Here is a 24,254-nt window from a genome sequence, read left to right as displayed (position 1 = left end):
CAATACAGTATAAAAATAAAAATTTTAGAAGTACAGAGTAGAATTTAACAGTAGATGATATCACATAATAAGATTTGGATTTGTTTAGAGTCCTGGAGACCTCATTCATCAAGCTGCCTCCCCCATTTGGCCATTCCACAGCTGAAATAGCGCTAATCCGATGAAAGGACCCCTCTCCATCAGGGATGACTTTATCTTTGGCAGGCAAAACAACTTGGCAGGTGGGCCGTGGCACCAAGTGCCACATTTGAGTACCAAGAAGAGAAACAGAATAGGTGAGGGTTAGTAACAAAATTATAACTATCATGTTATTTATGTTTTAGTGCAATTGACTAACAACAGAGATGCAGTCTGTACAGTTAATCAGCAGCTCTAGTCAGGATATGGTAAACTGAAGTAGTGAGCCTTCAGCCGGGATTTAAAAGCTGAGATCGAAGGGGCATCTCTTATTGTAGCAGGCAGACCATTCCACAGTTTAGAGGCCCTGTAACCAAAAGCTCGACCTCCCACCGTTATTTTATTAATATATATACATTGTCTCACACACACACACACGAATAGGGGACAGCCAAAGGGCTTGACTGGGCGTGAAAGAATAGAAGATAGTGGGTTGAAACGGAATGCTAATACCTTTCTTTCCTTTTCATCAACATAAAGACTGAAGATCAAAAAACTCCTGCCTGACACAACGTTCATGTCTCCACGTACATGGCACTCACTATACAAGACTTTTCTTCTGTCTCTACCAAATTAGCTCACTTGTAGTATCATCATGATGACTTCAGTTTCGTCCCCCGATTTTGATATCGTCCCCGGCTTCTATAATCAACATCACCTCCATTTATCTCATTTTCTACCACCAATTGTACTTCTTGAAAACCCTCTATAAAAGCTTCAAGAAATTATTCTATAACTGGAAAGACTGGACCTTCATCCAGAATACGGGGAAGCTCCCCAACTCTTGATCTGCTGTCTCTGTGTTCTTATTTTATTGTAATTATATATGTATTTGTTTCCCATTGTATCACCGTTTAAGAGGGGGTTTCAGAGGAGCAACCATGTCTCCTTGGGGTGCGTTCAGCCCCCCTCTTTACAACACAAGCAGCAGACTGGCCGCAACTGGGGGCTTGCTCCCCTAGTATGTATATATATATATATAGGGTGGCACGGTGGCGCAGTGGGTAGCGCTGCTGCCTCGCAGTTGGGAGACCTGGGGACCCGGGTTCACTTCCTGGGTCCTCCCTGCGTGGAGTTTGCATGTTCTCCCCGTGTCTGCGTGGGTTTCCTCCGGGGGCTCCAGTTTCCTCCCACAGTCCAAAGACATGCAGGTTAGGTGGACTGGCGATTCTAAATTGGCCCTAGTGTGTGCTTGGTGTGTGGGTGTGTTTGTGTGTGTCCTGTGGTGGGTTGGCACCCTGCCCGGGATTGGTTCCTGCCTTGTGCCCTGTGTTGGCTGGGATTGGCTCCAGCAGCCCCCCGTGACCCTGTGTTCGGATTCAGTGTGTTGGAAAATGGATGGATGGATATATATATACTGTATAGTTGTTAGGGAAATGCTGAAAACTACTTGTTTTATAGGTACACTACAGAAAAAATTAAATATGTCAGGTTCTAATTAATGAGATGTATTTTATTTTCTTTTATGCCATACATATTATGAAAACATATTTTGTAAATATTACTTTAAGTATTTATTTTAGTATTTTTATGGTCACTGGACAATAAGCCTACAGAATTTACAGTTAATACATATGGTCTACAGTTGAATTGTAAAAATACACTTTAGTATAGGACATAAAGCTTGTATGCGTCTGGTTATGCAGGAACTTAGTGTAAAAGTTTTTAAAATAAAATTAAAATAATTGGAATCTGTATTGGAATCAGCTGATCAAGTAACATGAAATCGGTGAACAGTAATTGGTATTGCCAGTAAAAAACCTGATTAGAGCATTTTTATTTGCATTGAAAAATTTTGTCCTACCTATAAAAAGTAAGTTTATTTTTGTGACAGATCAGAATACATTTTTGTCCCTCAGTCTTTAATGAAATGAAAGCTGTATCACAATGTATGAACTGGAAACAAGTAAGGAAAGAATCAAAGTAGTACTTTTACCCTTACTAATAACATATGTGAAAGGAAAGAGTGACTTTGTTACAAAATTAGTTAGGAACTTTATCATTGGACCCCATGTTTAATTGACAAAAGTCTTCCTAGCTGGCAAGAGAAGAAATTTAGATCAAACACTTCTAAGATGGAAAGTACCAATCACTAATGGTCAGTTAGAAATACATTTCCATGCAAGTTCTAATGAAATACATGATGCAAAACTGGAATTGTCATTGGACTATGTTAACATCAGAAAAATAATCTAAGGAAGAGAAGTTAAGAAAACTTAAAGAAGAAAGCAAGAAAACATCTGAAAATGTTTGAGTGAACCAAGACATTTATTTTTGTGGTACATGTTAGAATACGCTAAACTTTAAGTTTAAGGGTGTGGTAGGAGGAGTCAATTCTGGTACAGAGTGAAGCCAGTAGGTGGCAGCAAAGTGCCATAGTACCAAAAGGCAGTGCCCAGGAGGTGCCAACCAGCTTAATGCTGCTTTTCCAATAAAACCAGAATTCACCAGGAGCTAGAAAAAGGATGGTGGTCCTTTTTGCTTGCAAGCATGCAGAAAGTCTAATGCTCTTTCATTGATTAGATTAAAACTGCAGAAAGAAACATATATACAGTGTTTTCAGAATGTATTCAGACTTCTTGACTTGTTAGACATTTTGTTATGTTGCCACCGTAACACAATTTTGGATTTTATTTTCAAATTTTACAAATTTATCAAAGATAAAAAACCGAAATATCACATTAACGCAAGTACAGTAGAACCCTCATATCCGCAGATGCGGTTTCTGTTTTTCGCGATTTACCATGGCCCGAAAATAATAAATGGATATTTCCAGAAATAAATGATTGCTGCATTCCATGTGTAGTCAAATCCCAGAGGCGTGCCAAGTTAAACTACAAACCAGCCTTAAGCCTTTTGCGTTCTCACTGTCCACATTCGCTTCCATGTTATCATAGTGTTGTTGTAAAAATAACCCTTAATTCTCTTTTGCCCAAAGCACCAAAGTATATGTAGTGATGTTGGCAGTTCAGCAAAGCATAAGAGAAACAGTAAAATGCTTCCCATCAGTGAAAACAATGAAGAATGGTGAGTACACACAATAGATTAAGATATTTTCTAAGAAATAAATATAAAAATGTGTTTAAATTGTGTATGTGTGCAAGATATTTTTCATTTCTCCATCATCCTTTGAAGGTTAAGCTAAAACATTAGAATCCTGTTCATTCGAGAGAGATAGAGAGAGGGAACGCACAAGTATAATAATATACAATGTATTTTATTATTACTATTTATTAGAGGTAATGTCTTATTGTGCATTAATTTATCAATTAAACTTTATCAGAAGTATTGTACAATATGTAAACAACTGACTTTTCAGGCTATTTTCAGGCATTCACAGTAAGCCTTATGTCATGTCATCCATGGATATGGAGCTTCTGCTGTATTCAGACTTTGTTTAAGCACTTTGGGTAGCTCTTACGTTTAAGTGTCTTCTTGGGCTTCACACACTGGACTTGGGGAATTTCCACTATTTTTCTCTGCAGATCCTCTCAAATTCTATCAAACTAAATGGTTACCTTTGGATGGCTGTCTTCTGCTCTATCCAGAGATGTTCAGTTAATTTAAGTATGGGGTCTTTTGTCCTTCTGGAAGTTCCTATCATGTCCACACAGGTTTTCTGTAGCTCAGGCAGAGTGGCCATTGGGTTCTTGGTCAAGTCTTTTACCGAGGCCCTTCTTGTCCAATTGCTTAGTTTGGCTGAACTGCCAGCTCTAGGAAGAGTAGTGGTTGTTCAAAAAATTCTTCCATTTAAGATTCATGTATCCCACTGTGCTCTTGGGAACGTTCACTGCTGCAAAAACTTTTTGTAGCCTTCCCCAGATCTGTACCACAACACAATCCTCTCTCCTGGCTCTGTAGGCAATTTATTTGATCCTCATGGCTTGGTCTTTGCTCTGCTACACCTTCTATAAACTGGTGTGTGCCTTTCCTAAACATCTAAAAATTGACCACATGTGGACTTCAAACAACATGTAGAAACCTCTCAATGATGATAAATAGAATGGGATGCATCTGAGCCAGATTTCAAGTGCCATAACAAGGGTTCTGAATACTTGTGTCAATGTGATTTTTCATTTTTTTTATTTTTAACAAATTTGCAAACATTTTGAAAAATCCTGTGTTGCTTTGAGAGACAACATTCATGTAATAAAAAGAAATGCAAATACTGGTAGAGAAAACATTCTGGCTTTGAAAATATGTACTTATTTTATTTTGACTTTTGATTATGGCTGGCAGTTTGATTTGGTAAATGATTCTTGTCTGTTCTGGGTGGTCCTTTGTTGTAGAACCAATAAAAAATAATTGAACATCTGTCCTGCAACTTAAATAATCTCTGTTTTGGTTTCCCTTAGTCTAACATGAATATAATACATATGAGTCATCATTCTGAAATAAGCAGTAACAATAATCAGTGATCAATACATCACTGTAATTTGTATGCTAATGAATTTCCTGTGTATATACATCTGTCTGTGCTAAACTGGCCCATTTATATGTAGATATACCTTGCATTTATAACATATAATGGGAGAATAAGATGATTTCTGAAAGTATAGTATGAATGGTTGGACTGAGTTCAGGAAAAAAGAATATAGTAAAAAAATTAATTAATCAATACAGTTACTGGTCTAAAATGTACTGGTCTAAATGAGCTACCGACTAACAGATAATGATGAGCTCTGTATTTAATGCAAGTTAAATGCAAGTGTGTTCTCTGTCTATCAAGGGTATGTTTTTATGTTGTGTGTACTGTAGTATATGCAGCTTAGGTTCTCTGGCTGGCAGTATAGATACCTTCACCTGCCAAAAATGTAGAGTTAACTTAGAGTTGGTCAGAAAAGCAGGAGCTTTGGAGGGCAACACTAGGAAACGGATAGCAATTAGGCAAACTGAAAATTGGATTGACTTGGATTGTTTTCTGATTCAGCTTCAGTCTCTCCAGTGCCCACGGTAGTCAACAGCACTAATTCAGCCACTGGGTGAGTGGATACAGTGAGATGTGAGTCTAAGAAGTCAAAATGCATTCCCTCAGCACCCAGGACAGCAGTTTGGACCTAGAAGAGATACTCAGCACTAAGCAGCACTTTTGTCAAAGCTGACAGCAACAACATGTTTGTAACTAGTGATTCCATTTCTCAGAATATTAAAGTAATAATCTAACAGGTAAAGTAAAATACCTTTCAGGGGCAAAGGTTAAATTAGATTTCCTGGCCAAGGATGAAATATCCACCTTATTGCTGTATGTCGACACTAAGAATAATGTTTTGCAGTAATCTGAGGTATTATAAGAACTTCATTTCCTTATTCACCAAGGGTAAAAGAAAATGTGGGAACCAATTGTGAAATCTGACAGCCTTTTATAAGATTTAGCTATAAACTATGATCATGTAGTGTTGATGGAGGAATTATAAAATCCACACTGATGTGGAAACTGAAATTTCAGCAAATGATTTACTAATTTGTTAAACTCAGTAGGGTTTTCCAGATTATCAATGCCCAACTCATCATCATAGGCACACATTAGATCTAGTTAATCCTCACAGAGTTGAGATTCAAAATTTAAATATTACTCCATTAAATTAAGCTATTTCTGATAACTACCTATTCACATTTGATTTGTTTTTGCCCTTTCCAATACACTTGTAGACACTTGTACATTAAAAGTAGGGCAGTGCAACATCTGGATTGTAATGGATACAGTAGATCTCATTAAAACAAAAGTGATTAAAACACATAGATACTCTCTCTGGTTTAATGAGAGTATTCAGGCTCTTAAAATTACAGTGGCGAAAACTGGGAGGAAAGCAACAAAGCTGAAGGTCTTCCATACTACATAGACAGAAATGTTAAAAGTATTAAAATCTCACTTATGGCTTGCTCAGACAACTATTCTAGATGAATAGGTGACAACAGAAATAATCCTCATGTACTGTTTAGGACAGTGGCTAATCTAACAAATAAGTATTCTGAACTGCAATGCAAAATTCCTAGAAACATTAGCAGAGCACATAATATGAACTTCTTTCATCATAACATTGACAATATAAGGTCCCAGATTTCACTGTTACCTCTCTTAATACTACATAGGCAAACCTATCTAGCCTTGCATGCACCACTGTAGTAATTTTAATTTGATAATAGAACAGGAAGTCATAACTTGAATTTCTAAAATGAAACATACTACATGTCCCTTAGACTCAATCCAAGCTAAACTACTGGAAAGCTTAATGGCTGTACTGGCAGCACCCAATCATAGCCTTAAGGTTGGGTCTGACTGGGGAGCATGCGCTGGTACAGCACATTGCGCACCCGTAACACAATGAAACAGCTAGAATTCCGGTTGGCAACACCCAGGCAGACATGTAGTCCAGTCCCAACCTTCAGAAATGACCCTCTATCTGCCAGAGCCAGGTATTACGTGAACGTCCCCTTGGCCTGGTCCAGCCACTCGGGTCCTCAGTAATGAGGATTCTGCGAGCCGTTTCACTCTCAGGGAATCATGCCACATGACCGTAGTGCCATAATTGATGCTTCCTCACAATGCAGCTAATATGCCTCATTTGGGACTCCATGAGCAACCACTTGTTTGACACAAAGTCAAAACAGCAGTACCCAAGGATTTTCTGAAGAGACACAGTACCAAAGGAATCCAGTCTTCATCTCAGGTCAATGGATAGTGTCCATGTCTTGAAATCATAAAGCAACAAAGGGAGCACCAGGACTTTAAAAACTTGGATCTTCATGCTTGTGCAAAAATATTGGGAACACCACATACCCCTTTCCAATGACCTTATGACCCTCCTTGCTTTCCCAATCCGTCTACTGACTTCATAGGAACAGTTATCAGAGACATGAACGTCACTGCCTAGGTAAGTACACCTCTCGAAGAGATTTACAGTACATTCCCTCCTCAGACAGACACACTGCTGATGGCTATGCCAAAGAGGTCATTAAAGGCCTGGATTTTAGTTTTTATCCAGGACACAAGATCAGTAAATCTGTCTTCACCAACAGATGCCCCACAGCCGCTGAACCCCATGACCCTGCCCAACACCCAGTCCATGTAAGCATTGAACAGGGTAGAAACATACCCCTGAAAAATGACAAAATCAACTGGGAAAACTGCAGAGGTTCCACTTCCACACTGCACAGCATTCGCGGTACCAGTGTAAAGGCAGGTCATGATATCCATCAACTTCAGGGCGATTCTGTGAAATCTTAGGTTGTCCCACAGGGCAGCTTGATCAACTGAGTCGAACACTTTATGAATATCGACAAAAGCTGCAAAGAAACTCTGCCGACATTCACGTTTGCACTCAGTGAGAATCCAAAGTGCAGGATGTAGATGATGGTAGACTTCTTAGGCATAAACCCAAACTGTTCCAGTCGCTGGGAGGAGAGCAAGTGATCACGGACCCTATTGACGATGACCCTAGCAAGGTCTTTGCCAGGTTCCTGAAGCAGCAAAGTGTCAGTAATCAGGCTATTACCTAAAAGTCAGAGCTAGACCAACAAACAGTAATTATAGATCCTGAGTTGTCATGCAGCACCAGTCTCACCTTACACAGCACAAAATTCCTGTCTGGTTTCTGAAATGGTCAGAATACAGGAACTGCACTAGCCCATGTTGTAAATGACATGTTAGTATCCTTTGATGAAGGAAAACAAACTTTAGTGCAGCATTTGACACATTTGACCATTCTATTTTATTACATAGGCTGGAAAACTACATTGCACTGTCAGGCAGTTTCCTTGCCCGATTTAATTTTTATTTATCAAATGAATTTCATTACATACAGTAATGTGCTGATAGTACTCCATCATTATACTCAGAAGTTAAATAAGGTGTCTTGCAGAACCTGGCATTCTGACCTTTACTGTTTTGACTTTATATGCTTTCATTATAAAAAATAACATTAATTTTCAGTCTTGCACTTTGAATGGTATCATTAATTAATTATGTCAGTGAGATAAACGAGTGGATAAATGTGAACTATTTATCTCTAATTACAGAAAAAAAATGTTATTGGGTAGAATGGTGCAGACTGCAACTTTAAAACTCAGCTGTAATCACCATTAATTTTATTGAATCAGCAAGCAATTTAGAAGTTAACTTTTTTCCATCTTGCAAAATTAAGACATTTTCTTAATATTCAGCATACTGAGAATATATTTCATGCATTTACTTATAGCAGGATTGATTACTAAAATGAATTATCACAGGCTTTCCAAATCAGCTTACAGTTAATTTAAAATACTGCTGTCAAAATCATTACAAGAACTAGAAAGTATGAACATGTACCTTAAATCATAAAATTGGCTTCCAGTTAAGCTTAAGGCTGATTTCCAAATCCTTCTTTTAAAATACTGTGTAAAGCCTTAAATAGCCAAGGAGCTGTTTACCTATCTGACCTTATCATTACTTACAAAACAGAGCACACATTAAGAGTTCAAGATGCCAGACTGCTTAAGATTCCAAGGGTTAATAAAATAACACTGGGAGGTTGTACTTTTAGTTTAAGGCCTCTGAAGCTGTGGAATGATCTGAGAGATGTCCCTTCAGTCTCAGCCTTCTGAAATCTAAGCTGAAAACTCCCTACTCCTTATTAATGTCTACTAATGTTATACCCTGACTAGAGCCGCTGATTAGCTGTGCATACTGCATTTCTGTTTGTTAGTCATTTGTACAGAAATATAAATAAAACAATATTTATAAACTGTTATCAAGTATTACAATTATTATAAACCAGTACTAACCCTTGTCTATCTGTTTCTCTTCTTGAAACCTAGATGTGGCACTACTCTACTGTCAAGCTGATCTCCTGTGTAAGGAAAAACCATCTCAGATAAAGGAGCATTGGAATTAACCAATTTAAATTTTCTGTCATCAGATTAGATGGCACAAGAGTGACTGTGTTTGATTTTGTCTTTGACGTTTTCTCTTACAATTGACCATGGACCGTCCAGAAGTTTCTTTCCTCCATAAATGCTGCTGACTGGTGTTTTTGTTTTCCTCTCCTCTGTTGTCATCTGGCTATGGTTCAATAATTATTTAATGGACAGAAATTGTTGGTTTCCATTTATGTTAGTCAGTTTCAAACAACATTTTTTTCATGTATACTAGGGGGTTTGCACCCTGCTGGCTTCGCTCGCCAACCCCCCCTCACCCTCCCGGCCTGTGTTATGTGCCTGCCACTTCGCATCTCTGCTGCTCGCGTTGTGAAGAGGGGGGCTGAACACACCCCAAGGATACACAGTCGCTCCTCCGAAACCCCCTCTTAAACGGTGATACAATGGGAAACAAATACAGTTTTTTTTTACCTTCTCTTTGCTTGATCAGCTTCTGGCTTGCTGCTGCTGCCATGCCGTGTGATCTACATCTCTGCTTCGAACATTTAAAAGCCTGTACAACAGCTGTCCTTTTGTCTCACTGCCTTGTCTCTCTTCTCCCCCAGACATCCTCTGCTCCTATGGGGGGGTCCTGCTCCCAAGGCGCGCCCCAAGAAGAGGAAGATTTTCTATTCTTTTAATTGAGAGATGGGGCTATTCCTTCCGACTACACATGGAGCTCGACTCACTCCTAAAAGAGACTTATGTTTGTTTGAAGTGTTTGAATAATGTTTCTGTCTCTAAAATCTCCTGTGTATCTGTGCAACTCTGTGACCCAAGCGTGACAGCGTATGTGGATTTCACTTTCACCAAACAACAAATCTTTTAATTCTCGTGGATACGCCTCTTCATTGGGAAGAAACACTACTTTTCCCTGATGGCAACACAAATTAGATGATCTACTAGTCTCCCACTTAAAGTTTAAATCCAAACAATATATTCAATCTCTTTTCGCTGTTCCGTTATTTCATCGAGTAATAATTTCCGCTTGTTTGCGCTAATGTGATCTTTACTATCATTTTTTGAGACTTTCAAATTTTAGTACTTTTATTATCTCTAACCTGCTCTGCATGTGTATTGTGCCAACATTTTTGAATTCTTTATGACGTTCTACTTTGTCATCTACCCTTTGTCTTTTATTTCCGGCCCTGGGCGTGGTTAAATCTCTTGGCACAAAGTCTTGTCTCGTGGGACATGAAAGTGTCTCTCTGAGAAAGTCACATCTCGTCTCTCCTCCCAAGATTTTTATTATACAGAGATTTAAATACATCTCTGTCTTTATGTGTACTAAGTCAACGTGTAAGATTTATACTTGCATTTTACCTGAGAACTTGTCACAGTGCTCTGGTCCTTCACTCAGTGAAGTGAGCTATACAAAAGTAAACAGAACAATTGTTGTACTAAATGTCAAAAGCACTGCTTTCCAGCATGTCAACCGTTTCAATATTTTCTCGCAAGCTTTTATTATCATACTTTAATTTAATATTGTTTCCTTATCAGTATGCTGCTGCTGGAGTATGTGAATTTCCCCTTGGGATTAATAAAGTATCTATCTATCTATCTATCTATCTATCTATCTATCTATCTATCTATCTATCTATCTATCTATCTATCTATCTATCTATCTATCTATCTATCTATCTATCTATCTATCTATCTATCTATCTATCTATCTATCTATCTATCTATCTATCTATCTATCTATCTATCTATCTATCTATCTATCTATCTACAGCTCTAAGTGGTCTAACAAATATATCCTGCACAGTACCAGTGAATTGAAATGTATCTAACCTCTTGAGAATAGAATTAAATAAGGAATTCCTCCTTGCTGAGGCACATTAAACTTAATATAAAATCATCTTTCAGTTTTGTTATATACTTGGATTTAATATACCTGTAATGGTGAACATATATTTTGGCATCAAGAAGTTGTCCAAGGCCACTAAAACAGTATTTAGAATACAAAACTGTCACTGTTCTGCCAAGAGGTAAATCACAGAGAAATTTTAGGCAGATGCTGTTCAAATGAACCAGAAAATTAAACATTGTCAATAAGAAAGGCTAAGATCAAAATTGGAAGATCAGAAATTAAGCACCAAAACCAATATGCTAATCAATCTCATAGTAAAAAGCCATAGCCAAATTTTCTTTGTCCTAAGTACATTAACTGAGAAAAATAAACACACAAAATCTTTAGTTGTGTGTCCATAATCTTGAACAACCTTCAAGTACACAACACTGATCTTCACAATCTCATTATTCAGAATATCATCATATCTTCATGCCACATTCATTATATAAAAATATTTAACTTTTGCTACAAAAAAGCATTTCACTTGATGTCAGATACTACATGAAAGAATGGAGTGAACTTTTCAAGTTTATAGATAGGACTGTTCCTAAGTTTAAACATCACACTTCTTCAAAAACAGATTAAGCTGAAGGTCAGATGCAAGATTCTGTTATTTAACCAACAACTTGCAAGAATTGTCCTCTTCCAGACAGAAGTAAGGACAAAAAGGTAAAAAATATTTGACAAATTTCTGTAAGCAACAAGATAAAATGATTAAAAGAGAATCAATCAAAACTTGCTACTGTCTATCAAAATAGTTTAACACTCAACTGAGATCTGATTTTCCCTCTACCCTTGGGCATCTTTTCTCCAAACCAAGTCACCAGGAAACAGTGGCAAAGACCAAAATCATAGCTACATTCAAAGATTTTGCCAGTGCTTACCCAATGTTCCTGGAGATTCTTGCTCCGATTGTGATAGTATGTAACTAGTCAGAGAGGCTGTCTGTTTCTAGATGTCAAACCCACTTTAAATGTTATGGTAAGGGCTGTTGTCCTACAATGTTGAGTGTTTTGTTCTTAACTGCCTCTATTGAGTTTTGCTTGTGTGGGCTCTTAGCTATGAATATCAAAAGAGCCTATTTTTGTTGGAGCATATATACACTTTGGTCTATTTTGAAATGGATACACAAATCATACAATATCCTCACCTTGACTCCTAGCACCACTTCTGGCTCTCTGTTTGGGGTAAGGGATGGAACTATGTACCCATTCACATTCAGCGTATGCCTGTAATTTTTAATAAAATATATGAGGAAGGAGACACTCAGAGAAGGTAAAGAAAATGCTAAAAGAACACAGTAATCTCACATGCTGTCCGTGATGTCTAGACCGAAGCCATTACTTTGAATTATAAACAGATACACTACTGAGCCATTGATGAAAGGCAAGGGGAAATACCAGCCAAGTAAGCACATCTCACTGGAACAGGCAGGTGCTGAGAACGAAAGACAAAAAGTCAGCTTCCATTGAGGAGTGTGTGTTGCATTTATGCTGCATGGCCTCTACCACTTATATTTCCCATGTTAAATTTATATACAATCATTGAGAAGCACATTCCTGCCGGAATCAGTCAATAAAATAGTCCTAAGAAGACTAAGAGTTTTTGAGTGAGTCTTATGCTTAAAACCGGCATAGTCCAAATATTCAAGAGATATCTGTGGTTGGATCTGATGCTAGTGCCCATCTTGGAACTCATTTACATTTTTGCAAAAACTGACTTGTGTTTTTGCCTGGGTTTAATTTGTTTATCATACTCTTATGGTTTTTCAGAATCAGTTCCATACAATTCAAACCACATAACTCTAATTGAAACCAAATGCACAAAAATATGAATTAGCCTTAAATAACTTAGCCTGAATTAGTCAAACTCTTTGGATGCTGACTAAAGTGGAAGCCACTTTGAGTACGTAGTTATACCCAAAAATCCTTACTGTCATCCCGCAAGGTAGCAGCACCCAATGTCAGTTCCAGGCTCATGTGAATTCCACTGGCTGGATTGACAGGTTCTTTAGCAATCATAGTCACATTAGGGCTCATCCCAGTCAGGAATGCCTGGCGGGCAATATACTCTGAGGCCACCTATGAAGGAAAGAAGGAGGTAATAAGAAACATGACTGACTGTTAGAGGGATTTTGACAGAAAACAGATAAGAAATGCATGCTTACCTTGGTAGAGCAGGACAGGATGACTTTCAGGTAGTAGGGGAAGCCAAAGTATATCTAAGGGGTGTGGAAATAAGTAATACTTTGTAACAGGGGAGAAAAGCTGCATTTCGTATTTCTTACCTTACAAATAGCCTGTCAAAAAACAGATCTGGTTTACTGGGTTTTCCAGTTCACACTCAAAATGCTTCAGCAATTTGTCTAACTATCTAGGTGGGTGAATATCGCCTGACTTACCCTCTTTGAAGATACTCTTATTAACCACCAGGGGGTGCTATCATCATAGTAGGCAATCATTGAAGACCCTGTAGATAGCAGCATAAGCTCTATTGTGGGATATGAGGCTTCCTGAGAATGTATAGGGACAATGTGGTAGCATCAAAAGGCTGCTGGGTTCTATACTACAGTCATGATGTTTTTCTTTGGTGTAGTGATGGCACTGTGCTGAAAAGGGGGACTAGAACACAGAAAGAGCTCAACTTATGTCACTAGAAAGCACTCTCCACTTACAGCATTCAGAAACAACCTCTGCACGGTTGACTAATGGAGTTCACCTATTAGATCATGCTGCAAGGAGATCAGTTCTAAGTCAGACATTGTAAAGTTTGTGAGAGTTCTCCACAGTACTAATCTTCAAACTGAGATGCTTTGTAGTAAGAATCCAAGGAGGTTAGACCCGATTTCTGTGCAACAGGAGAACACACACACACTTTCAGACTAATCAGGCCATCTCAGAGTTACCAGTGAATACAATCTGAATGTCTCTGCATTGTAAGTGGAAACTGGACTGGAATGCAAAAATGGTAAAAATAGGAGTGCTTCACAGGTGATGACTAGGCTACGGATCAAATTATTGTTCCTTGGACCATCAGTGCCACCTTGTTGTTTAATTTCTTTTTTTCTTCATTTGATTTTGATCTAAATAGCTGATCTAGCTAAATGTTCAATTAATAAACAGCACTACTCTAGAGAAAAAAGTGATATTAGCCGTAATGCAAACATTGGCATGTTCAGGGCATAGTCACTGCAGTCACAATCCAGTTCAAATAATCATTAGTTACCATACACAGACTAGCTTAGTTACTCTCACCACTTCATTTTCCTGAGGATCCACAGCTTGTTCAACCAGCAATTTCATGATTTGCTGAATCCCATACACCCGCTGCTGCTTCCACAGAGTGTTGGACACAGCCTTAAAAGTCTCGGTTTCTAGGACCTGAAGTTGCCAGGAGCACTGCTCTGCCAGGCATAGTGATCCCAGCAGAGCATGCAAAAGAAAGATGGCCTGCACCACTGCAGAAGAAAACAGGATACAAAAAATGTAAAAAAGGAAAACATGTTATTTTAGAGCAAGTCTCTGCAACCTTGTCTTCACCTCATAATTTTATCATAATTTTATGGTGGATTTGCTTTCAACATTTAGAACTGGACCAATGTAAGTGTAGCCACTTTTAACCTCTAAATTAATTTGGACTGTGTGCAGTAAAAATGAGCTTTCTGATTTAACTTGTCTCTGTGAATGTGTTATAGCCATTGGATAATTAACCATGTTGTCATGTTGTTACAAAAAAAATATGCATAAATGAAGACAATGCAATTTCTTACTTCTTTTTAATCAGCCAATTTGGTAATGTTACCAACTAAAATAATTTAAATAGTTGCTCACCAAAATGTACTTTTAACAAATGGCTGCCTGCCCTGACAACACAGAACAAGGGCCCATTAAGAAAATCAAACTCCTGTGCATTGACCATGTCCCTTGAACTTCATAGTATCCTGGCATACCTAAATAAAGCCAGACCACTATCCACTATATAGACTACAGTGTTTACTTAACACTGTTGTACCAACCATACTGATTAGCAAGCTCTTACACCCCATGCAGTTGGATTTTGAACGTCCTAACTGGAAGACCCCAACATGTGCATGTTGTTAGCATTACTTCCTCCACATTGGTCCTCAAAGGAGAAACCCACAGAGGAGTGTGCCAAGCACCATTCTGTAAACCTTTTTCTCCTATGATTGCGTGACCATGCATAACTCCACATGCATCATTAATTTATTGATGAGACCCCCATTATGAGCTTGATTAGCAACAATGAAAGGACAATTTAAAGAGGAGAGGTTTGCCTTGTTACACAGCAGTCCCAGGACAATACTGTCTTCCTTAATGTTGGCAAAATGAAGGAGCTGGAGAGAAAAAGAAGCAGCAGGCAAACCAACCTCAAATCTATACTGGAGTATATGACATAGAGAAGGTCAACCGTTGTAAACATCTAGGAGTCACCATCACTGACAACAAATCTTGACTAATGTCAAGTGTTGTGATTTGCCACTTTAAAACTCAGAAAGGGGTGCAGTCCTCAAAAAACAGACATAAAAACACAGGCAACCTACCCCCAAGCAGGCGCAGACCCAAAAATGGGATTAATGCTTTTAAATGCCCACAATGATGAGGACAGTGAAACCATTAAACTGTTGATCCTGAAGGACAACAAAACCAAGGTGTATTTCTATTTATATTTAAAGAAAAATGTCAAAATATAGTAATTGCCCAAAAAAGACATACTTAACAGTAAACAACTGCAAATAATCACAAACCAGAAAAAACATCTTTTAGCAAGAGCCAGGGTCAAATCTAGAAAATCCAAATGAAGCAGAAGAAAATCACACAAAAAATGAACTGTGGTCACAAATATAATGCTGAAGCTTCAGTAAAATCTGAGCTTTAAATATTAGCTGCAGCAGTATTACAGATTCATGAGCAGGTGGCCCCGCCTCTTTGTGCTCCACATGCTGGTGACAGGTCAAATAACACAAAGCATCTCATATATTCTTAACAAAATGTATAATAGAAAAATGGTTACTACACACAGCATAAACAATGATAATTGTACAAAGTAATAAAATAAAACCAAGAATAGAATACATAACACAATATATAACATGAAACTTGAAAAAGAGCAAAAACATTATTTATTTATATTTTAGTTTCAAAAACCAGAACATTACAATGGGATGCTACTCAGTCAAGCAAATAATAATAACTTAACAGGTACAACCATTTAGTTCAAAATGAATACAGAGTACAAAAATGATGCGAAACAAAACAGAATTTTACCCCCACCAAAGAGAAAAACAAAATGAAGAGAAGCATGAGCAAAAAAAAAAAAACAGCTAACTTTTAAAAATATAATAAAAAGATTAATAACATGACAGAGTTGATCACAGGCTCAGCATGTGTATTCAAAAATAATATTAATGGATTCTTGTTATGTTTTTAAAAAGTTTTCTACATTTCCTGTAAGAATTCAATTTTTCCTAATTCAAGATAATATAGGACATCGCTTATCCACTGAGTTATGGAAGATGGGTTAGGATTTTCCATTTGAGCAAGATAAGTCTGCAAGCTAATAGTGTGGTATAGGCTGTAACAGTCTTTTGTACCTTAATCCCATCTAGGAGTACACCACATATTGCCATTAATGAATTAGGAATGATTGTAACACAAAGGCTATCTGAGAAGTATGTAAAGATTTAGGTCCCAAATTATATTAATTTAGTACATTCCCAGAACATATTGCCTAGTGATGCTGGAGCTAGATGGCAACACTTGTAGATTGAGTCTTGCTCTGGGTACTTTTTTGGACAATTTTAAATGAGACTAGGGGGCTTTGCCCCCTGCTTGCTTCGCTCGCCCACCCCTTTACCCAAACCCCCACCCCGGTGTGCTATGCGGCAGCCACTTCTCGTCTCTGCTGCTCGCTTTGCTTCAAACATTTAAAAGCCTGTACAGCGGCTGTCCTTTTGTCTCACTGCTTTGTCTCGCGGGACGTTAAAGTGTCTCCGAGAAAATCACGTCTCATCTCCTTCCAAGCCTTCTAAGATGTTTTTTTTAGAATAGTGAGATAAACGTGATCTATGAAAGAACTCAACTAGCTGAGTTAGGGAATGCTTGGTGTGTGTAGTACAAGAGTGTATTCAATGTATAGCTGAGTTTCAATCCTTTTCACATGATGTTACCATTTTGTCAAACTCCATGTTTATTATAGAAGATGGCACTGCACAGCTATTTAATATGCAAGCATTTCATCAACCTTGAAAAAAGAATTCTAAACAAAATACTTTCCTTTAAAAGTAAAAATAACACCCTGCACACATCCCCATCTTAGATATTCATTCGAAAATGGTACAAGACCATCTGCATTCACACCAACTATTTGAAGGAGCAGTCCTTTTTATCCTCTGGTTATAAGACAACTGAAAAGCCACTCGCACTGTTAACTATGGAGTGTTTCTTGTATACATCAACCGATGTTGCATTTAATGTCTAGTGTTGTATTCATTTTCTGATGATGGCATTGCACCATTTTCACTAGTCTGTGTACAACATGCAGGTTCAAGTGTCAATGTGCCTTGCACACATGATAGTAAATTTGTACTTCAACTTGACATTTAAAATCCCATTGCATTTTATACAGTATTGAGAGCAGGTATGTAGATTGCTTGTTTGTGATTGTCAATGAATGATCATGGCTATGGCAATGCTACAATAACAGTCTGTTGCTACTGTAACAGGCATTATGGAGGCACTGTACTCCCTCATGGATGTCCTTTTATTTTGAAATGCTGTTACAAAGACAAATCTCTGAGAATGTGCACACTATATTTGGGTACATTTACTGGTGAGCTGTTAATATATTGCTGAGAAGACAGAGGTAGAGTTGATTGAAGGAAGAAGTAGAAGGATGATACAGACAGCCATAAAGGATGCTAAATATTATTGACTGATATTTTAATGCCAACAATATTAAAACAATATTATAGTATAGAATAACAAAGTGCATAAGAATAAAAACTACTAATGACAAAAACAATGTCTTACTGAGTGATTTAAGTACTCAGCCAGAACTTTCCCCAGGATTATTTAAAGCCCAGAGAAGGTTGTGCTTTAAAGTATGACTGACTGATACATTACAGTAATCATTATGTAGTAAACGCATCCCAAGTATTACCAGTTAAACAAAATCTGCACCATTATTTACCCAATAATCTTAAGAAAGGTGAAATTTAGGACATAATCTAAATGAAAATGCACAATTTTTATATTGAAATACACATAATTTGTATTAAAATGTACTCACTGTAGCAAAATGTATATAAATGTATATCTATCTGCTGTCACTGTCCTGCTCCAGAATGAGGAGATCGTTCCTCCCCCACACTATGTGACTCTTCAATTACACCATGGGGGGGGGGGGGGGGGGGGGGGGGGATAAACGGTAACATTATACAATGTTATTGACTGTTATACCCACCTCACACTCTCCACCGTGCACTTTTTAACTTGCACTGTGTTTTTATCACTCTTTAATTAATATTGTTTTTATCAGTATGCTTAATAAAGTATCTATCTATCTATCTATCTATCTATCTATCTATCTATCTATCTATCTATCTATCTATCTATCTATCTATCTATCTATCTATCTATCTATCTATCTATCTATCTATCTATCTATCTATCTAAAGACTGAAGAAAGAACTGCTGACAAAGTCTTGACAATACAGATGGAATAAGCAAAGACAGAATAAGTTGCTCATTGCAATGCTGGAGCAGAAAACAGAATCTCAGTAGAGGAATACTAGCTAGTGCCTCAAGAACAAGTAGTCCAAAAACCAGGTTTAGGGGGGATGTAGTAATTGTAGTAGTAGTATTGTCATGTGTACAGAGGTCAGTGAGATGCTTACCAGCATGTCTAACACACATGTAACAGTTTGACACTCTCCAGGTCAGGTTGGGGAGCATGCACTGGGACAGCGTGCTACTGCACCCACCACACGACAAAACTGCTCACGATCCTGGTTGGCAGTTCCCCAGGCAGACACGCAGTCCAGTCCCACCCTCAGGAAATTACCCTATTATCTGCTGCAGCCAGGTGTTATGTGGGCGTCCTCAACAAATATCCTCAACAAAGAGGATCCTGTGAACTGGATCACCGTCGGGGAATCACGCCACATGACCGTAATGCTGTAACTGACACTCCCTCATAATGCAGGTAATGTGCCTCATCTGGGACTCCATGTGTAACTGCTCATTCGACACAAAGTCAAGCCAGCAGTACCCAAAGATTCTCCGAAGAGACACAGTAGCAAAGGAGTCCAGTCTTCATCTCAGGTCACAGGATAGCGTCCATGTCTCGCAACCATATAGCAAAACAGGAAGCACCAGGACTCTAACGTCTTCGACCTTCCTCCTTTTGAAAAGATATCAATAGTGCCACACACCTATTTCCAGCAACCTCATGACCCCCCATGCTCTCCCAATCTGTCTACTGACTTCACAGGAAGAGTCACCAGAGACATGAATGTCACTGCCAAGGTAAGTAAACCTCAAGCAGTATGTATCCACTCTCCAGTGCCATGATAAATTAATAAAATGTAACAATGAGACACCTTAGCTACTAGCTAACTAAATTAGCATCTCCTTTCATCTATAAAATGTATTTTGTTCTTATTAAAAACATGGTGGAAGTTTGCAGATAATTTAAAAGATGCCCCCTCTCCAAATAGTTGCACTATAGGGCAGACGGGGAGGGCTTTGTGTTATCTGTGGACCCCTGGTGTCTACTAAGAATGACACCTTACCTGAGAATTGCCCGTCCATTTAAAGGAAACTGGGAACTGAGGATGGAAGGAGTGTTTGGGGCTGACAGAGAGGAGCTCCAGGAGGACAACTACAGAACTCCTCCATCATAGGGGACCATCTTAGAGCGGCCAAAAGCTTTTTGGAATGTGGAAGAAAATATGGAGTAGCATTAGGAAGCATCCACAGTTAGAAACACCAAAATGCATTGTGTCACAATGAGGATGAAACTGATACATTTTACTTTTAAAACTCTATTTTAAATTCTAAAATTTTCAATTTATAAACTCTATACCGTAATATATGATCCTAAACACATGCACACGTGGCAAGGTTTCCTCACATACATAGAGAATTACTTCATAAAGTGACCAACTCCAATAAAATCACTTACTTTAAGAGAATAATCATCATTTTGATTTGATATGCTTTATGAAATTGTATTTTTCATATGACCTTTGGAGGTCAGAGCAAAGGGTCAGCCATTGTACAACACTCCTGGAGTAATTTTCAGGTATTATGTTACTGAATGTGTTGTTATTTAAAGAATTGAAAGTTCTGCAAGGTGTTCATTTTGTGACCCAAATTCCAAAACAACTTTAATTACTATTAGGTGCCTTTAAGATTTATAACTAAAAGCAACCATGTTTGTTTTAATACATAATAAGGCAGTCACTTGAGTGCATGAATTAGGCAAGATGCATGCAATTATCATTTTTTTGTAATCTACACCATGTGCTATCTCGCCCATCCAGTTCCTCTATTTGATTTTCCCATAAACAATTGCAAGGAGTCTGTCTTGTAAGCACTGAGTAGCCAAGGCAGGAAATTGTAGAAGTGGAAGAAAATATGTCTTTTGTTTATCTAAATGTAAATCTTTCAATTTTGCAAAGCATTAATTTGTCAAATTTCTACTTTCGAAATGTTACAGGGACTACAATAAAATGTTTTTCTTTCTCCCTCATTCTAAGTGGAGATTAATGAAAAGGATACATGATATTTTAGTAGTATGAATGCCTGTATACATCCATCCATTTTCAAGCCCAAAGCTCGGGGTTGAGGGGATTTTTCTTCACAGGACTGTTCACACAGCATCACACCGCAGCCCCTCTTACACACACACACCAGCACTGACTTGTACAGAACCCATGTACAGTCACCAAATAAACTAAAATATGTTCACTACTGAGTGAAAACATTTCACTATTCTGTGCACACCACAAGTGTTAAACTGCGATCCCGAGGAGCCTTAGTGGATGAAGGTTTTCATTCCAGCCATTTTCTTAATTAGCATCTTTACTGTAGCTAATGGAGCAGACGTCTTTGGCCACACTTTTAATTGACTTGCTTTTTAACATTCTGAACCCTTAATTGTTTCATTTTCCTAGCCACAGCCAAACCATAATGAAGTGTAAAGTGGTCCTCAAGGATCTCAGTTTGACCTCCCCCAAATCACCCCACCCCCCTCCACCAATAAGCAAGCAGTGCTTTTGTTTCAATACAGACGGTTTGCTTACACTTTGGAGTTCACTATTGAACATTTGCAGTTTCAGTAAATTTAGAGAGGGCTGTTTTACAAGCTATTCTGTTTCTATTGTACAGGTTACAACAAAATAAAAAATAATCAGAGCAATAACAATATACAGCAGAAAATCAAGTGCCAAAATGATGTCAACATAATAAACAGTGCAACACTTACTGGATTTAAAAAACAAGTATATTCAAACCGGAAAAACATTTCAGTCACAAGTACAAGTGTTCACTGATAAACTGTCACTTCTGTGTGGTACTGGCGTGATTTTAGTATCCCCTAATTTCGAAGTGACTGCAATGCCATTGTGACTAATGGATTATGTCCACAGTGAAGTAAATAAATAATAACAGGACTGAATAATAAAGATAGGTTAGTGAAAAAGACAGCTTGCTTATCATATTTTGTGAGTTAATTAGTATTTGTTCCATAATGCTTTTAACTATATGCAAATTAGTCTTCAGTCAGTATTGCTATAGGTGTATAGGATAGTAAAACCTTATTGTGAATAGAGGTGATCTGTGTTTATCGTTGGTGTGTTCCAATGCATATTTTTATGGTTTGATGAAGATACAATTTTTATTTAAATTTTTTTCCTGATGAGGGTCAGAATGATAACATAGCTGAACTGAGGTGACTAGAATTATCTATTCCCAGTAACATCTCATACTGAATTCTCCCAGGCCAGGTAAGATACATTTTATTTGTCCAGAGTGTGCCAAATTTGCATACATATCACCTTTCAGCAGAGTCGTGTTTTATAAAGTGAATTTAGGAAGTATTCAGACCCCTTCTCTTACTGTACACTTTATTGTGTTATAGATTTAACTTTAAATGGATACATTTGCTATTTTTTCCCATTAATCTACACTTAATAACCTATGGTGACAAAGTGAAAACATGTTTTAAAAAATGTATTAAATAGAAAAAAACAAAATCTCTCATTTATATAAGTATTCAGACCATTAATTCTGCACCTTATAGAAGCCCCTTTGGCACCAATTACAGCTTTGAGTCTTCGTGGGTAAGTTTCTACAAGCTTTACACACTTGGACTTGGGCATTTTTTTCCCATTCCTCCTGACAGATCTTTTCAAGCTCCATTACTTTGGATTGAAGTGTCTGTATACTGCCATCTTCTTGTTTGTAATGCCAAATTGACATTATTGGTTGATTCCCCTAATGCCTCAGATGTCTCCTCTCAGTTCATAACAACATAGGCTCTAGGCAGTGATCATCCTGAATTGCATGAATCCAGCCTGTCTGAAAGTGAGATCCCATCAATCCTGCAGAGCCACTTCATTTCATCCCCTTGTAACCCCCAATTTAATTTTTTCAGTTTTTTCAGTCATCAGTAACAGTTCATTGGGAGAGATAAGGATGGGGAGTGTTACTCCTCCAGTTGGAACAGTTGCTCCCATTTTCTCCAGCAGAGAGAAAGGCAGTCGTTTCCAGGATAGGACTAAGACCCCTCATTGGGAGAATGTGATCTTCAACCTATATACTTCACATTCAGCAATAAACTACTTCAGTGCAGGTTCTGAGAGGTCAATCAGATGAAACCAAAATGCCAAATTATTCATAAAAATATAAAACTAATGGAGACATTGAAAGGGCAGAGCCAACATCCAGTAGTCTTCCTCTTTTGTCTGTTTTATTCACAGTGAAAGAACACACCCGCAGAAATACCCTCACCTTAGTTTCAACTCTTAAATGGAGCCTCCATATAGAAAGACTTATTTAGATTCAATAGAGTAGATTAAATATTAGACAGAGCTTTATTTGTTCCTAGGGGGATATTTGGCTTTTTACGAAAGCTCCTTAAAAATAAATTCCTAAATAGGAAGAAAAATAAATACATATATAAACATACACCAGAATAACTAAAAGCAAGAAAATTCAAAAGAAAGAAAATTTCTAACTTGGCTATCAGTGAGACATTATGCAAGCATATTGCTGTTGGTATGAAGAAGCCCCAGATTATTGACACACTTCTGCTGAATAATTGGCTGAAAGTACTCAGTGTTAGTATGTCAGAGAGAGGATGTGCAGCATTGTTCATAATGACACTCAGTTTTGTTTTAATTCTCTCCTTTGCTACGAACTTCAGGTGGTCCAGAGTTCATAACTGAGCGTGCCCTTTTAATTAGCTTGTTGAATTGGTGGGCCTCTCTTGATGTGATGTTACTGGCTTAGCACACCAAAGTATAGAAAATCGCACTTGGCCATTACGGAGTTATAGAAAATGTGAAGGATGTCACTTCCCACATTTAAAGAACACAGTCTCATAAGGAAAAAGAGCCTGCCCTGCCCTTTCATATATACATCCTCTGTGTTCTGAGACCAGTCCAAACTGCCATTAATGTGGACCCCCAAGTACTTGTAGGAGTGGACCACTTACTTCTACATTCATTATTGAACAGTGACTGGACATAGAGGCTCTTTGGTGTGTTGAATGTCAATAACCAGTTCCTTTGTTTTGTTGATGTTAAGATGCAGACAATTCTCTTTGCACCAAGAAACAAACTTCTCCACCTGACTCCTGTACTGTCTCATCCCTGTTATCCATACACCCCATAAGTGCAGAATCATCTGAGAATTTCTGCCAGTCACATGACCTAGTATTATATTTATGGTCTGAGGTGTACAGAGTGAAGAGAAAAGGAGACATGATGGTTCCTTGTGTTGCTCCAGTGTTACTCACATCCATATCAAAAACTATTTCCTTGAGTGTCATAGACTGCAGTCTGCCTGACAGGTAGTCCATTATCTTGGACACCATTGGCTCATGCCCCTGCATATCTTTTCAGTTTATCCCTTAACAGAGATGTCTGAATGGTATTGAAGGCACTGGAAGAAAAAAAAAGCAAACATAATCCTCATAGTGCTACCAGCTTTGTCCAGTTGAGAATAAGCCTTGTGGAGCAGACAGATAATTGTATCCACCTCTCCAGTCTTTGTATGATTGGCAAACTGCAGTGGGTCCAGGT

General features: G+C 38.0%; 1 protein-coding gene across 1 annotated transcript in view; it reads right to left on the bottom strand.

The window, feature by feature from the left end:
* LOC114651745 (cation channel sperm-associated auxiliary subunit gamma-like) overlaps nucleotides 1–24,046 on the bottom strand; it is a 90,891-nt gene extending 66,845 nt beyond the window's left edge. The window contains exons 1-7 of the mRNA XM_051925622.1: nucleotides 23,965–24,046; nucleotides 14,179–14,381; nucleotides 13,326–13,436; nucleotides 13,092–13,145; nucleotides 12,858–13,005; nucleotides 12,235–12,361; nucleotides 12,075–12,153 (exon numbers count right to left, since the gene is read on the bottom strand). Of these exons, the coding sequence (XP_051781582.1) occupies nucleotides 12,075–12,153; nucleotides 12,235–12,361; nucleotides 12,858–13,005; nucleotides 13,092–13,145; nucleotides 13,326–13,436; nucleotides 14,179–14,381; nucleotides 23,965–24,046 (804 nt within the window). The remainder of the gene's footprint in view (nucleotides 1–12,074; nucleotides 12,154–12,234; nucleotides 12,362–12,857; nucleotides 13,006–13,091; nucleotides 13,146–13,325; nucleotides 13,437–14,178; nucleotides 14,382–23,964) is intronic.
* Between the last annotated feature and the right edge of the window lie 208 nt (nucleotides 24,047–24,254).

This window comes from Erpetoichthys calabaricus, chromosome 1 (genome assembly GCF_900747795.2).
Source record: "Erpetoichthys calabaricus chromosome 1, fErpCal1.3, whole genome shotgun sequence".
Lineage (NCBI taxonomy): Eukaryota > Metazoa > Chordata > Cladistia > Polypteriformes > Polypteridae > Erpetoichthys > Erpetoichthys calabaricus.
The sequence above is the reverse complement of the archived record's forward strand: the minus strand, read 5'-3'. Positions and strand labels throughout refer to the sequence as shown.